This window comes from Lepisma saccharinum, chromosome 1 (assembly GCF_977018435.1).
Source record: "Lepisma saccharinum chromosome 1, izLepSacc3.1, whole genome shotgun sequence".
NCBI classification, from domain to species: Eukaryota; Metazoa; Arthropoda; class Insecta; order Zygentoma; family Lepismatidae; genus Lepisma; species Lepisma saccharinum.
The window spans coordinates 120,351,511-120,368,571 of NC_139229.1; the positions used below are offsets into that span (position 1 = coordinate 120,351,511).

At 40.3% G+C, this 17,061-nt stretch overlaps 1 protein-coding gene across 3 annotated transcripts in view; it reads left to right on the forward strand.

The window, feature by feature from the left end:
* The window catches only part of LOC146000394 (colorectal mutant cancer protein), a 247,271-nt gene that overhangs the window by 17,053 nt on the left and 213,157 nt on the right, over positions 1 to 17,061 (forward strand). The window contains exons 1-2 of one of the 3 annotated variants that reach the window (XM_083138000.1): positions 6,261 to 6,418; positions 16,350 to 16,594. In XM_083138000.1, coding sequence (XP_082994126.1) covers positions 16,408 to 16,594 — 187 coding nt within the window. In that variant the 5' untranslated portion in view covers positions 6,261 to 6,418; positions 16,350 to 16,407. Of the gene's footprint in view, positions 1 to 6,260; positions 6,419 to 7,906; positions 7,992 to 16,349; positions 16,595 to 17,061 lie in introns of those variants that run through there. The other 2 variants (XM_083137992.1, XM_083137984.1) reach the window with 2 other exon arrangements.

The window sequence follows — 17,061 nt, forward strand, 5'->3', positions numbered from 1 at the left end:
GTATTTTAGTTTCTTAGTCATTTCGCATCTGTGGGCGAATCTCACCGCCTGTAAGTTGGTGAAATACGAGGAAGTAATACAAAGCCTACAAATTCCAGTAGGTAGTTATTAGTAGACCCCGGGTTTTAGGTTTTTAACCTATTTTTTCCTTTACAGGTATATAAGAAATAATAAGTTATGCCAACATTTGATTAAAAAAAATGCAACAACTGATGAAGTTTTATAGTGCCTAAAAAAACTATTTAGCTTCTTAGAACCTATTTTAGGTTTTTGCGCCTAAATCAAGCCATTTTTTTAGGTTTTTATATATTTTTAAAGGTTTTACAGAATTTGTATGTCACACAGAGGCATTCAGTTTGTTTGGTCGGGAAAAAGAATCCATGACGAACGTGTTTGAAACGTACTCTCCGTCGATTTCCCTTCCTCCAAGTCAAAGCTCTGAACAAGGCAAAATGTCTGGTGCCACCGTTACCACAATCCAAAGTGGTCTGATCTGTGTGCTCTTGCTCACTTTCGCGTCACTTCGGTGCTTTGTGGCAAACTAACATTTCAGCATTGAAGTTTGCACCGCTGACTGTGTTTTTGTTGAAAGATTATTTTCATCATACAAGATGTTCCTCGCAGACAAAATTGTGGAGTTTGACTGTGGATGACATGAAAAAAGATTGTTGCCTAAGAGTGGATTTTAATAGCAAATTTCCAAGGTAAGTTCTGTCATTGCCGTACGGTTAGGCCACAGACAAAACGTTATGCAAGATAGTGTGTATTTCAGGATATAGGTGAGTATACCTAATCAGCATTTTTCAGGAATTTTGAACCATTTTAGGTGTTTTTGAACATACTTTAGGATTTTTCGGACCTAACTTAATGTCTTTAGGACCTATTTTAGGATTTTTAGAACCTATTTTAAGTTCTTCGAACCTATTTTATGATTTTTGGAGCCTATTTTAGGAACCTAAAAGCACACTTTTTAGAACCTAAAAATCCGAGATCTAGTTATTAGACTAATACAAACGGACTCACGTGAAAGGACACTTCATACAGTAGTCCCTCCCCGGTTTAGTATTTTATCCCAGCACTACACGAGGTTCATGATGCCTGTCTCACAGAACTCGGGGTTCTGTTGTCGGAGCCCAACCCTTGCTTCGTGTTTGACATCATCATCCGAGTGAAACCTCGTCCTCTGAAATGATTCTTCAAAGGAGCGAAAGGATGGTAATCGCTCGGAGCAAACTCCGGATAGTATGCTAGATGATGGAGCACGTGCCACCCAAAACCCGCCAAATCAGGACGTAAGGATTGGACTCCGACAAATCTATGAGACAGGCATCATGAAACTCTTGTAGTGCTGGGATAAATGCCTCAACCGGGGAGGAGACTGTGTAGTGAAGTAGCGTATGAAGTATCCTTTCATGTGAGTACGTCTGTATTCGTCTAATAAACAACTACTGGAATTTGCAGGCTTTGTATTATTTTTTCCCCGGTCATCCCTAGTACATGAGCAAACACCAAGAAACTTGCGTGCTTTATCTGTTGTTCTAACATGCAACCGAGTTGCCACTGACACTTCGTTTTCTGTTAATCCGGAATTGTTATTTAGTACCGTCTTTGGTATCTTGTTACACCAGTTGGTGTCAAACGACAACAAGTATGGAGGCCTAAAAACACTCGATTAGGTGTTCTGTTACTCCAGTGTGTTACACCACTTTTGGTGGCAACCCAGTTGCATATTTTTTTTTTTTTTTTAGAGTGTATACCATGCATTTCTTAGCACGCTGTAGACTTTGTCATTCTTTAACGACCCTGTCGCATCATGGTTTTTCCTGTAGCCCTAGCAACAGGGGTCGGCAAGCTTTGGCAGAGCAAAGTCTCGTCTCGTGGGCAACACGACCGATGTGGTTGGCTTTATGCCTTCCCCCTGTTGCTGTGAACGGGAAAACAACAGAGTTATAGTTACCCTGTAGTTAAAATGATCATTTTGAAAATTTCTTCTCCTGTTCATCCTCGCCTTTTTTGACCAAAATTAAAGTAAAATTAGATGCGGATTATTTTCGAACGAACTAAAAGTTATGCACTATTTTCAAACAATTTATTCGTAATCCCACAAACGCTGTAAAAACTACCGGTAGCCTATAACCAATTTGTTCATTTGTGTATTTGACCAGGCACGTAACCAGGGAGAGGGCTCGGGGGCTGAAGACTCCACCGAAATCCTACAAATGTTTAGTGTAATATATAATTAATTTTATTTACATCCTTAGCAGGATTAAACATCTTGTGTAATAAGTTGTAATATAGCGAGAAATTCATCTTCAGGGCTTCTGCTCCTTACTTTTTCGCCTTTACATGGCGGCTGCTGGTAAGGGATGAGCCCCCACCGGAAAAAAAAAATCTGACTCGGGTAGTTGCTTCTTCAGCGCCATTGTCTGTCTCCAAATTACAAGATCATGTTGCGCCATAAAGCACTTTCTCCAGTCATAACTACCCTTACATTCATCATTAGGAATTTTCATACTGTGCTACCTTGCAATCTTCAAGCTGTATGCCCACAGACAGCGAAAAATCCACCTACTCATATTGCCATATTTCGAAATAAATCTCTTTCGTCCTCGCAAATTTTCAAGAAAAGGGCTCGGCTTTGTACACGCATACGGCCTATATGCGCATATAAGTAGGCTATACGGTGTAAGTTACTATCCATGTTTAGCACTACCTGTAATTACTTCAGGTTCATTCTTTAATGTTTTTTGGAGAGCCTTGAACCAAGTTTGTGTGTTAAATTACGCCTCTGCTGCTGTACGTGCACTGGCAGTAATAGGCATGCGCACGGACGTCCGCAGATTTTTTCCACGTAGGGACAAGCAAGGTATTTTTCCATGGGGCATATTACCCCGACAATAGTGTTGCCCCCTCAAAAAGCACCACTTGAATTTCAAATTATCGCATTAATATAAATTACTATGACTGAAATCAAATTATACGTGTGAAATATATACTTCTAGGTTGACATAGATTTCTAAGGGGGATGTGTGGCCATCCTTGCTTCTCCCTTCCAGACGTCCATGTCCCTACATATTGTACTTTCACCTAGAAATTTAGTGGAGAGAAATCTTACCGCCGTTATTAAACGATATTATACTCTTCAAGGAAATTAAGTATTTTGAAGCCGATTAAAGTTCATAGCAACTGAGGGGGAAGGGGGTGCAGTGGCGAAACCACAGGGGTGCAATGGGCATTGCCTGTCCCCAATCTTCAACAGAAATCAATTCTAGGGGAACAAGCGGGGCAAACATTGAGGTAAAAGAAAGCACTAGGAGAATGTAAGAGTAGCAGGTCAAAAGGATACTCAAGATGGAATAGTTTTATCGTCTTTCTTGCATTATTGCTTCCAGACGGCCAGAGCACCTGCAGGGGGGGGGGGGGCACAGAGGGGCAATTGCCCCCATCGATATCAAATTTTATACAAATAAAAAATACATTCCGTAAAATTTTCTTGCTCGCTTAGCTCGTAGTCTCTCCTTTACTTACGGTCTTGGTCAAATTCAGAGCCGTAGAGGGCGGCGGGAGTTGATCCTGGGCGCCGAACGATCTTAATGAAAAAAAAATGGTGCCCCATGATTTTTTTTGTGCCATATTGAATCAATATTGTTTCCAGTTTGCAAAAATTTGGATCTAAAAATTATATACTCGTGTGTGTGTGTGTGTGTGTATATATATATATATATATATATATATATATATATATATATATATATATATATATATATATGCACTGAAACTAAAACAGCAAGATAAAATGAGATTTAAATCTTTCCCGACTGAACTTTCATCAAGGATTTTGCCCCCCTTAGTCAGAGGGTCTGCGTACGCAGTTCATATCTCCATCACTCTCGTCGGCTGCATCATTGAAGTTCGTTCGCATGACGCATCAGGCAGTTCTACCAGGTATTTCAGACATGTCGAGCACTTCACCAGAATTCCGACCGCACAACCCTCGCCACCCCTGTCTCATGTCGCGTGCGATAACCTGGCACTGATTTGCAAGGCAAAGCTTTCCGCAACTATTTGGGTAACGAAATTTCCAATATTCACGCAGGCATGTGCCACATTAGTCCTGCACCCCTTGCGTTGCATATTATCCCCGTCGTTTCATTTGCAAGCACGTACCTGTATACGTATTTTTATACTTAGCAAGGGAAACACAGACTATAATCGGAACTCTGTATATACAATAAAAAAATGTGAATAAGTGCAGAAAATTTGATCGACAATTCCCTCATAGTAGTCAACAGCCTGTACTCGCTTGCAGCGTACCAATCGAAAGGAGAGAAAAGATTTTCTCGTCTCTGCATTTTATTTACCAGCCTCTACAATTTTGAATTGTTTTTCCCTCTTTTGAGTGTGAGTTTTTGTCTTTTAAGTCCACTTTATGCACACATAGGCTAAGGTTTTTTCACCTTGTAGTACGTTTTCTTCATTTCAAGAACCGTTGATGTGCTGTCTGTAAGTCCCTAATAAGATATTGAACACACTAATACATTTTTGAAAATTCAATATGGATTAATAACAGAAGGATTGGCGGTGATCAAGACAGTGAAGAGCACCATTTCTATGTGGATGACCAGGGTTTGATATCCACGCTAGACTCCCGTGTAGCCTAATGGTTTGCGCTCTCCCCTTTGATCCCGGCTTCGATTCCCAGTAGGAGCGCCAAGGTTTCAATGTTGACCTGTTATCGTGACAATTGGAAGCAATTGTAGCGGTTCCGGTCTTGAACGCCAGAAAACAGCGTCGATGGGACACGATGCACTGACCACACGTCACCCAATGAAAAGCTGCTGGGCAGGCCTTTGGCTCCACGCTGTGCGAGGATGAATGATGATAACATGAAATTGATATGGGGACACTCATCCATGGACGTCCAGAAGGGTGGTCAAGGAGGCCACGGCTTCCACCTGGAAAATGAATGACCACCTAAAAATAATATATTTCAATATACGTATTTCACACATAATTTCATTTCAGTCACAGTAATTTATGTTAATTATTATAAATTCGTTGAAGAAACATGATAATTTCAGACTGAAATAGTGTTTTTTGAGGGGGCATCACTATTATGGTGGAAAATATGCCTCATTCCCCCCCCCCCGGAAAAAATTACCTTGCCCCTCCTTGGAAAAAATCCTGCGGACGTCCATGCACTCTTCTACAGGCCAACCTGGGTTCGGGGTGTAAGGAGGTTCGGAGTGTAAGGGGCGACCCTATCCGAAGGCACCCAACTGTCACCTCTCTTCCACCGTTCCACGTAGTACACTTACAGTCCTGCCGCTGTATCTCCCGGCGTGCATTCCCAGCGCAGAACGGTTATTTTGACAAAATCATGTTTCCCTGCTTGCTGCTTAGAGGAGGGAGGATTGGCAGAGGTAGGCCTAATTGGCTGTTTACAGCGGGTGACTATCATAAAGGTTGTCCGATACAACGGCAGGGCTGTAGATTGCATACTTGCAGACTAACGAGGGTATGGCGTCTGGACTCACAGTAGTGTAATCCTCTGCGGGCTCGCGTTGTGTCGGCCATGCATGTTTGTGATTGTCCTTTCATCCATCTCAATTCATCCGGCCTCCTCGACGGCGCAGTGGTAGCGTCGTCGCCTTCCAATCAAGGGGTCCCGGGTTCGATACCCGGTGGACGCACATGGTGGTTCGGATCCCACTTTAAACTGTAGGTCCAGTCCCTATTAGCCTTACTGTGCATAAAGTGGACTTAAAGCACCAACTCAATCAAATCTCCATTCATCCCCAATATCGCGATTAGCCAGAAGTTGAAGAAGAGCGACGTAAAGTAAACTAAACCAATCAATACGTCGGATCTCGCGTCCTTGTTGGCGAGGTAGCTATGAAGGCGCAACGTTATGGGTTCGAGTCCCGGTCTGGGCACCCTCCTCTTCAATTTCGCGATTAGTCAAAATCCGAAGAAAAGTGGTATAAAATAAGAAAAGAAAGAAAATACACAAATCTTCAAGTTGTCCAATTTCACGAATCTTCTAGCGATCGCCAGCACACAGTTCGTGTAACATGAGTGTCTTGTGTGGTTGTCTTTGAAGGTCAGACAATGATGAGGATATGTAGAAGCTAGCTTGAAGGGTACGCAAGCTGCGAGGACTAAAATTGATGAGCAACAGGCGGCACAGGGGTCTGCTGGGAACAGCACATGGCGCTCGGGCTTCAGTTATCGTGTTGAGTTAGGCCTACGCGATTGACTGGGTAGTGCGCGCGTATAGGAAGGGTTGAAAAGACAGCGAGACATCAACGGGACGGCCCCAAGCGAACAGACTGCATGATATATTCAAGACAGTTGTAGAAGAATGCTGAAACAGTTTCTTGTGCGCGTAGAAACTGTTTTTTTGAATTGAAGTGTGGTACGTTTCTAATTGTGTTGAATGAATCATCTTTGTGCGCATATATCGGAAGTGGTGTTATTTGTTATCGTATCGTGTTATTTTGTGTTGATCACACTTCTGTAAGTGTTGGGAACTAATACGACGCAAGTAATACATACGTAGGTTAAAATTTCTTTACAACGTTACTTTCAGCAACGGAAAGAGTTAAAAAAAATCTAGTATGTACTAGGTTGAACCCCATGAATCTTACCTCGCTGGTCAAGTGGTTAGCGTAACGTGTTGAGATGTAGAGTTCTGAATGTTTGAAAATTCGGACAGCAGTGTAGGTTTGGGATTCCCGTCTTTCGCGAGATTTTGGATTCATATAATTCGGATTAGATTGCCATCAGAGCATCATGCGCCACTTCGGAGCAAGAATTGTAAACAACATCAGTATGTTGTCATCAAGACATTGAAATTGTGAAAGCGCATTAGGGTGATTTAGCATGATTTAATGGAGTTATATCGGTTGAAATATCTTGAATTACATGGCGTGATACAGTCAGAATTGTTAGAAATACGGGACATAGTTTCTGTATGCAGTATACTTGGGCAGAAAGCAATTCAACCCGTAACCTCAAAATGAGTGTCATAGATGGTTTCTTTGGGGGGGGAGCCAGCCTTTTCTTTCCGATGGCAGTGAAAAACTTTTTCTTTCTCTCTCTCTCTCTCTCTCTCTCTCTCTGTGCTCACGCTCCAATCATCCTTATTCTCTTTTTGAGAGAAGCGAGAGGAAATTGACGGAAAATAAGAGTAGTCTGAGAAAGCAGAGACAGAAAAGAGAATAGAAGAGAGTAGGGAAAAGTGAGAAATATGCCAGAGGAATGGAAACAATTTCACGTAGTGTGTAGGTACGTGAATGGATATACTGTATTACTTAGGCAGAGCCCTTGTAATCAAGAGGTCTCGGGTTCGAATCCAGGTAGTGGGCAGACACATTGGTTTAATTCCCACTGAAAAAAAAACTACAAGTTCAGTCCCGGTTTAGTTGGTATAAGTTACACAGTGCTTTAAATTCATTTAGCTCGGCTATCGAATTTTCATTGAAGTAACCGGCTATTTTTAATAATTGCCCAACACTGGTTTGAACGAACGGTAGAATGATGTAAGCGAACTCGCAGAAACCAGTCCTTTGTGTGCCTTGAGTGGAGAATCATTCATATACGTGCTGTGCTGTACCAGTTGTAAAGAGTCATTGTTAAGACAACACGGCGTATGAGCTCGATTTCTACATAAAACCGGTTTTCTTGGCTTATTTTCCTTTGATGGAAAGCCAATGGACGTCGCCTCGGGAAACACCCACGCAGGCGTAAATGGGACAAAGACACAACTATTGGAGTTATTTCTGAAAGTCCGTAAAGTGGTTAGCTGAGTTAAACGACGTCACTGAAGCAATGCGCACTTTCAAGGCTGCTGCTGTCCGTTTGCCAGACCGGACATAATGAAGACAAGACATTGGGCTCCCAACTATGGCAATGGCGAAGGATTTGTGCAGCAAGCGATGGGAGACGCGTTCTTGGCGCAAGAAGCGCCGGTGCCCGTTGAAGAGAAAGTGAGTATCTTTGGAACCCCCTTCCCTCTCCTGCAGTGATGTTGCACGTGAACCAGAAAATAATGCAAATTATAAATAAAAGTTTGGAATGCAGGCCAACTTTTTATGCTAATCAGAACTGCACCTGCTTTTCGGACGCTGAAACACAGGCCTTACCAGGCGATAGTCCAATGCAGTTTGTCACCTCATTTTTAGATATAGTTAAATGTGGGTGCAGCATAGAGATCTTGTTATGAAACTTCCTTATAGACTTGATTTGTAAACTTTCTCAAAAGCCCAATTGTTCATTGTTTTGGCTCTAAATTTATACTCCTAAATACAACCCCAGATGAAAAATTCTGAATAAATCCTTGGGATAAATTACTGGTCAGGACCTAAAATTTAACTTTTTTTAAAAAAAAAAAAATCATTTTGTACAATTTTTATTCCATTATTTAAAATATTCTGTTATTGAACAATAAATTATTTATTACGTAATAACAAGGCAAATATCAAAATTCATTTTTTTAAGATGTGGCCTGGCCCACCTAAATCATTTGAGAGCCACCCAGTGGCTATCCCCCACCGGAAAGTCTTACGTCGTCACTTGTTATAGCTCCTTCTGGCCAACAAAGATGTAGCTGGGAAAGAAACTCGTGTACTATTGATTTAATACTACTCAACTTTATTTCTACAAACTGAAAAAGCATGAATTGTAATGTTATTATTTGCCAGTAGATGGCAGGTTGGTATAAAACATTAATTTCTTGCCTAAAACTAACTTCATACTTCGTTATACGTAATAAATTTAACGTTTTACATGTATTATTTTAAATATAAAGCATTACATTAAAAAAGTTACGAAATGTTAAAAAATATTTAACTGATACATAGAAAACAGATGTAGTATTAATATTCTCGGTTTGATTATTGTCAAATTTATTTGAGAGAGAATAATGCGCTACATTTTGTAACCATTTGGCTATACCCACATAAAGGGGATCGAACCACATAATTTTTGAAGCACGAACTTTTATTCGTGCTAAACATAATATTTTTTAAAAGTAATATCTTTTGGGAATTGGACTTTCGCATTCTGAGAAAGGGAATATAGTATATTATTCGTTGACATATTGTGCTATTTACATTGCTTTAAAATAAGACAGTCGCCTGACTCCGTGGTTAGCGTAACGTGTGACGGAGCAATAGACTCCAGATTCTAACTCTGCGTAAGGCAGGTGTGTTTGTTAGAACATTCATTTCATCAGTTCGTCAATCATCATCATCTTCGCGATAAACCGAAGAATAAAGGAAGCAAAATACTAGGGGAAAAAAATCTGCTCGTGTGTCCTTGGACTAAGGTTTTCAACAAATGTTGTCCCTCGCCAGTTAATACATTTCAAACTAGTTATTCATCAAATACTAGTGCTAATACCGTGCGTCCATTTCGATCTGCAGCCGAGAGATCGGGAGAAGCGTGGCGGGCGGCGCTGGCGGAGATGCCGACATTTGCGGCCTGTAATGCTCGCTTATCTTTACGGACATATCCAGACATTTATATAAATATTGCAAAACGAGCACTAACCTGGGTTATAATTCATCATCTGTAATTCATCCAAGTTCTGCAATTATATACACAAAAAAAATACGCTTTAGAAGTGACGATAAGAGTCACAGATAATAAAACATTTTAATCATAGTTTTGACCAGCAACGTCCTGCTTAAGTTTATATCCTTGAAAGAGTTTTGTGTCGATGGGGATCGTTTGGAGGTTTCGAATGTGCAACACTGTATCAAGATTACGCTGCCGACGAAACCATTAAAAGTCAATGGTTTTCGTGAGCTTCCTCGATGAACTCGATGAAATTGGGGCAGCGTTAGAAAGTTATCCAAACAAACCTCTACGCCGTGTTTCACAGGAGATGGTAGTGTCAAAATCATCAGCACATACAGCCACTAAGCTACTAAAATTAAAACCATACTCTTATAACACAGGTTAGTGCTCGTTTTGCAATATTTATATAAATGTCTGCATATGTCCATAAAAATAAGCGGGCATTTCAGGCCGCAAATGTCGGCATCTCCGCCAGCGCCGCCCGCCACGCTTCTCCCGATCTCTCGGCTGCAGATCGAAATGGACGCACGGTATAATACTAACAACTGAAAGAAAGTGTAAACTATTACCCCGCAGCATAAGACTAAAAAATTATATTCCCCTGTTCTCCCCCACCCTGGCAATGGGAATCATTCATTTAAAGTTATAAAAAAGCAGAAAGCTTATTTTTATTGTCATTAACAGAAAAAGTTAAATTAATATTCGAACAGAATAGCGAAAGTTAAACTTGGGTTAGAACGAAAAAATTGAGTTAAAATACAGAAGCCAGGTTATGCGTTCATATTCTAACATTTTGGAGGCACATACTGGTTCGGATCCCACTTTAAACTGTAGGTCCAGTCCCGATTAGCGTTACTGTGCACAAAGTGGACTTCAAACACCAAATCAAAAAAACAACCAGATTCTAAAATTTAAACCAAAGTTTACAAGATTCCAAAATCACAGTTCATGTGAGAGATCAAACAACATTACCTTTAGGACTAAAAATTTTCCTAACTTGTAAAGGTTCTTCTTGGACGAAATATGTAAAAGTTTATAACAAAATAGAATTACTATGCATTTCAGTACACGAACTGTATGAAATGTAAGAATATAACAGAAAACAAATGTGCTGGATATTCACTCATCTGGTTAATAGGATGAAAAAACTTCCCCAATAATACGATAATAATAATAAATTTGGAATAAAATTGATTTATAATAGTTATTTTATAATAATAATACGATAACAACAACAACAATTATTATTTCTATAAATGCAGTTTTACTCCCCCTACAAAAATTTCTGGCACAGTGTCATAGAAGTGCGCGATAATGCTTGAATCACACTATGCTTCCTGGGAGTCGTATCAATTGAAGAAAGATATGAATTTCTCAAAGAAATCCCAACAATAAAACACATTCAAATAAATAAACGCGCGTTTAAACTTAGTCATCACACAGAGAAGTTAGGTACTATTCATTCAATGAGTGAAAAATGCACAGAAAGCCTGGGATGTAAGAATATGTAATGTGTAGCACAGTTTTTTTTTTCAACCATTGGGAAACTCACGAAAAAAAAATATAGGGTATTGTTTTGATTAATTCACACGGGAAAGAATGTTTCGTTGTGGCAAATATATATTTCAATTCAGATTTTATCAAGGTAACGCAAATTGATGAAGTACTGCCATAATTACTCCCGTAATTTCCGTATCGCGTTACGTTACTCCTACTCGGGTATGAGATGCAGGAGGAAACCGTGAAACTATTGTTTCCTCATGCAAATCCTGAAACAAATCTCTAAATGGAAATGGTCATTTATACTGTATTTAAATTTTGTTCTTTATGCAAGAGGGGCAGGATTGTTGCTTTGGTGGTAGATAAATGGGTTTCGTTTCGTCATTTCTCGCTCGTAGTTAAGAATCACTGGGAGTGCCCCGTTGATAAAATTAACACTCACTGCATTCGCATACTTCAATATACTATTTAGGGGAGTTTTACTCAAAATACAGAAACAATATATCCCCCGCGCTCCTGTATCCACATGAGCCTCTTGACACTACACTGAACCCTTCCTGTCATCAGCTCCAGATGGAGTCTTCAGTGGAAGCAGACGTCACGTCCTTTTTCTCCACAGCTGCACTCTGCCATTCATCTTGATGGATGGTTTACACTTTAGCTTCAATCATCGTGATTCACAGTAAGCCATAGCTATTACGTTCGTTTCTCATCTGCGGGGCTTTCTGGTGCGAACGTCATGTGGCAAGCAGCTACCCCTTTCCCTGTCTTCGTTAGAATATATTTAACTTGGGAAAGGGGGCTGTTGAAGTGATCTTTTAATGTTTACATCATGCAGTAAAGAAATACATGGAACAAACTTTACGAGAGAATTTTAAGAACTTAACAGTCTGTTTGAGGTTAGCCAAAACATTCAGAAGTGCCGCGAGGGAGCATGTAAATTCTTATCAAGTCTTTTGCTGACCTCCGTGGTGCAGTGGTTCGAATCTCGGCCTGGGTTCATTCTCAATTAATTTCATCATATCGTCTCTCATCATCATTGTTGCGATTAGCCAAGAGTGTAAGAAAAACGGCGTAAAATAATTTAATCCAATTATCAGACCTTTTTGGAAATACAATTTATTAAGTCTGTCCGGCATGTGGCTGCTCTGATACAAATGGCACATGTCATTTGTCTTTGTCATGTTTATCTGCAAATTAACATTTCATACATGAGGAATGTATTTTACAATTTTAACACTATCACTGCGTTTAAGGTGTCTACTGGCCGGGGATTCATGCCATTATGCGTGAATTATTGCATATGGAATTTAAAGCTAATTTTCACTAAAGTTGAAGAAGTAATTGCATCGGGAAAGAAACTAACATATAACATTCTAATATGTAAATCCTATATAATGACACAACCTTAGTTCTTCCATCCTTGTTCATGAAGCCGGCAGATAGATATACCTCGGTAGTTCAACGCATTGAGTCGTCGACTAACGCTCTTGCCACCGAAGGTTCCGGGTTCGACTCCTGGCGTGGACAAGGTTGCTCCGAGTCTCTTCATGAATTGTATGTAATCACCATCCAGCCTCATCGTTGTGATTAGTGAGTCAGGCAGAAAAGAGACGTGAAATAAGGAAAATATAGAAACAAAATATGAAACTAGCGGAAAATATTGCATACAATGGTGCACTTATCAGCTGCTTTTATTTTTCTGCTAAATATTTATTGCGCCTCCACTATAGCGTAGTCGTAACGATGTCATCTTGTAATCATCTCGATCTTGTGTGAAGGCACATTGCACAGTGGTTCGGATCTATTACAGCTGTAAGTCCAGTCTTATCTTTGCTTAAAGTGGAGTTACACAAACTTTGACAAATGTCTCTTGTTCAGGAATTTACATTTACTACTGTCGATGACCTAAAAATAATAACTTCATACTTAATCGTTGTACCAAAGTTCCACAATTTAATGAAAACCACTGAACAGAGTGCAGAGTCAAGAAAAAACTGTAGTTAAAATTACAATATTTGGTTTTTGGCTTCCTGGTCGACCCATCTGCCCCCCCCCCCCAGCTAGTGAAGGTCGAGGGACGGGCCAATGGGACGCACGGGACCCAGGTGCAATGTGCCCCCAGTGATGTGCACGTGCGCGTAAACAACGCTAGCTTACATCTGCGGGTAGACAATGTAGACTATGTAATGTGCACAAACAATGTAATGTACACATAAACATGACGACCAGACCAGGATTAACAGTGGGAGTTGTAGAAGCGAAATAGAATTGCCCAAAGTTTTAATTGTTGAAATGTGAGAAATAGGCTAGCTATCGTACACTATTCTTTACAATTTTAATTTTCTGCTATCAAACGTAACACATGAATTTTCTCGTGATTATTGAAAATACGCTGTTTTCGCACAATCGCCACTTATTTCTCGTCCATCTTTCATTGATGCTTGAGGCACAGTGCGATACATACTAGAAGCAGTCGTCATGTTGGCAAAGTATTACTTTATGTGGAAAACAGTGCTGTAAATCTTTAGTGTGATTTTTACATTGCGAAAACTCTGAAGTTGACGCCTGTGTAAGGTCGCCCCCGTGGCGGAGTGGTTAGCACATCACGCTACAACGCCAGGGATCGCGAGTGGCCATTCATCAATTTCTTCATGTCATCACTCATCCCCTTCTTCGCAAATTAGCCAAAAGTGGCACAAAAGCGAAGTAAAATAAAGCAAAAAAAAGAAGAAGAAGCTTGTGTAATACACACGTAGATTACGTGTAGACAACAAAAATTACAGCACATAACTGGTGCTCCTCTAGCAAACAAAGAAACTAGATAATGCATCTAAGTAAGGAGACTGGGGCCACCCTTCGAATAGTTATTGGTAGTGTGCAGTTAATTCATCTTATTCCTTCTATAATTTCTTATATTCAGATGTGAAATGGGGCGGAAATAAATGCTCTTTTTGCCTAAATATGGGTTACATTGTTGTTGCATGTTATTTAGTGGTGAATTGAATGTGACTGCATGAATTATTTCCTCCCCACTATTTTTTCCTGGCCCGATCACTGTGTACGCCTTAAAATCCTGTAGAATTGTGAATTTTCTTTACCGTCACAGCCAGTGGTCGAACAAGGAAGCTTTTTAGAGTTCGAGATTCTTAAAATATGAATTAAATTTAAGTGTATCCATTATGATTTCCGGATCTTGCCAAACAATACTTGTAAGTGACACAGCTATACCCCGCGACAGGTTAACCTTGCAGCAACTTTTCACATATATAGACCCAAACGTGCGCGCAGAAAATAGTTCCGCTGCAATACTGCGGATTTTCTCACTGTCTGTGATATGAACAGCTCGGCGGTTAAGGTGAGACCAGCACAGGAGATGCTGAGTGCCGCTCTAGAGTGGATTGATACATAAAACCTGCTGCAAACTTAACCTGTCGCGGGGCTTAGTGCTTATTCAAACAACGATTAGTATCTGATCGCCTTATCAACAGCATAAATCTGTTGCTTGAAGCGTCAGGTACTCCTGCTGCTGGAGTCTTTTGCAGGCGAGACAGCTGCCGAAGTAGACAGCAGGAAGGGGCTGTAAATGGCGTGCATTGCTAGAATGTTCTTGTCACGAATCATAATTGCCGGGCACTTGTGAGCAGAGACGTGATTGCGAACGAGGTGAAAAGTCAAGTTGTGGCTTGTCAGACGTGAACAAACTGTAATAAGTCTCCATGCGCAGCTGGAAGACGTCTGTGTTTTGTCTTTCCTTCCTTCTCTGGCATAGATATTTTTTTCACACCATTCATGCTGAAGGCGCTAAGAGAAAAATACCACCCACTTTTTCTTTCAGAATTAATACGAGTTGTTCCTTTGCGTGCAGTCTTTTAAATAAGATCGCCAGTTTTAATCTTAATGGAGGAAGTTGAACGTGTTTTTTTTATTTTTTATTAGTGAACGAATTAGTCAAGCAAGGAAGTGGCAAGATGTTTTATCAAATTTGGTCGCACGACATTGTTTTGCAGAGGTTAGGTCTTACACGTGGCTCTTTGTTGGTACGGACACACGAATGCCACCTTTCGAGGTCCCCTTGTGCTCTTTATTCAGATTCAGCTGTTGTGATACACAGGAGCTGTACAACACTACAGAAAAGATGTAACTTACACACGCTCGTATTTACGCTATGAAACATCCTCGATATTTGAATTGTTAAAAATATTTAACAACAAATTTAAATAAAATTTAATAAAAATATATAACAACAATAACAGCTGAACGAGAGACCACGATGAAAATAATAACACCCACAAAGAACACCGTTGCCCTGGCCGGGATTCGAACTCGTGATCCTTGGCGTCGTAGCATGCTGTGCACGGAGGTCGGCCAGGGTTTCTATTAAACTTTCGACGCCTGTCACCTTTACCACTTTTTTTTAAAAAAAAAAAAAAAAAAAAAAAAAAAAAAAAAAAAAAATGATGTTTAAATCTGGCGTGGGACGGCCAAGTTGTTTAACTTTTAATTTAATATCGTATAGTACCTTGGAAAACGTTGTATGTAATAATGCTCTAATCACTCATCTTCACTGACTACCCTTCCTTTCACACACCATCGGACACTTTCACTTTACTAAAAAGAAAAACACTGAACAATTAGAGACACCGAGTCGAACACGTTCTTGCTTTGTTTATACCTAGGTAATTTGCAACCCCAGCACGGCAGACGGTACATCAACAATCGGTGTTACGATGTTACTAACAACTGAAATATGATTATCTGCTAAATGAACTGTGGATCTACAATTTTTAAAATTCAATGCAAGAAATTTAATTATATCTCCAAGTGGAATTCTTATACTGATAGATTTTCCATGTGATTTTATACAAATATTAAAGTAAAAAATCCCCTGGTGATGCGAATTCCCTCTGATATTTAGAGAATTCTTTTTTTTACATAAAATGCCTTTAATATTGTCAACGTCAGTTGCAAAACGTGAGTGCCCTTGTGCGTGAGAGCTAGGGATATATCTTTTCGTAAGGAAGAAATTATAACAAAAAAGTCTGGATGGCTGTTTAGACGCATCTATCTAAATGGTTATATAAATATGGGGAAGCTATTACGTTCGTATTACGAAGTAAAATAAACTAAATCAATCAATCAACTTCCAGAAGGAATTATAATTAGATGTAATTTCACAGAATTAGAATACCAGTGCGGTTTTGGTTGCTGTAATCCATTTTACCCAGTTGTATCTCACGGTGTACATTGCTGTCTTGTTGCAGTGAGGACCTCCTGTTGGTGTGTCGGGAACTGAACCTGGAGGACTCCGTGGAGGAGCTGATGAGGGAGCTGGGAGCGGACGACCAGGGCAGGATCTCCTACCAGGAGTTCCTGAGGAGGCGGTTGGCTCTGAGACCCGAGATCGAAGCTTTGAAGCAGCAGTCTCGCTACGCCGAGTCCACCACTCTGGAACCACCCACGACCTCCACTCCCGAGTACCTGCCCACGAGCAGCGACAATAGTCTCGGTAAGTACAGATGGCCACTTTAGTTGTTAACATAAGAAATTTTATGATTTTTCAATAGCGTTGCATGCTGAATACAAAATATAAACAGTAGTTCGTTTACAACAATCCTTCTTGGCAAACTACATCAATTGCAGCCGAACGAGATTCTGACGTCTGATGGTTTTGTGACGTTAGTTTAATCAGAATTTTTAATATTGGAATGTGCTTGTAAATGTACGGGTATGAGAATAAATTAGGGTACCGTGTTCAGGAAAAGAGAGTGTTGGGTTCGTGTTTGTCTTGTCGTTGTGCTCTGTATATATTGTTCTTATTAAGTGATTGGTTTTTTGCCTTGAGCCGGCTTGGGTGATCGCTTTTCGGTCTCGCCTCTGAAGTTCCCGGCCTCCAGTCCAAGCCTGGTCATGAATGTTCTTTGTGAATGTCCCTTCATCAATTTTATCCTCATCGTCGCGATTAGCGAAAAGTGG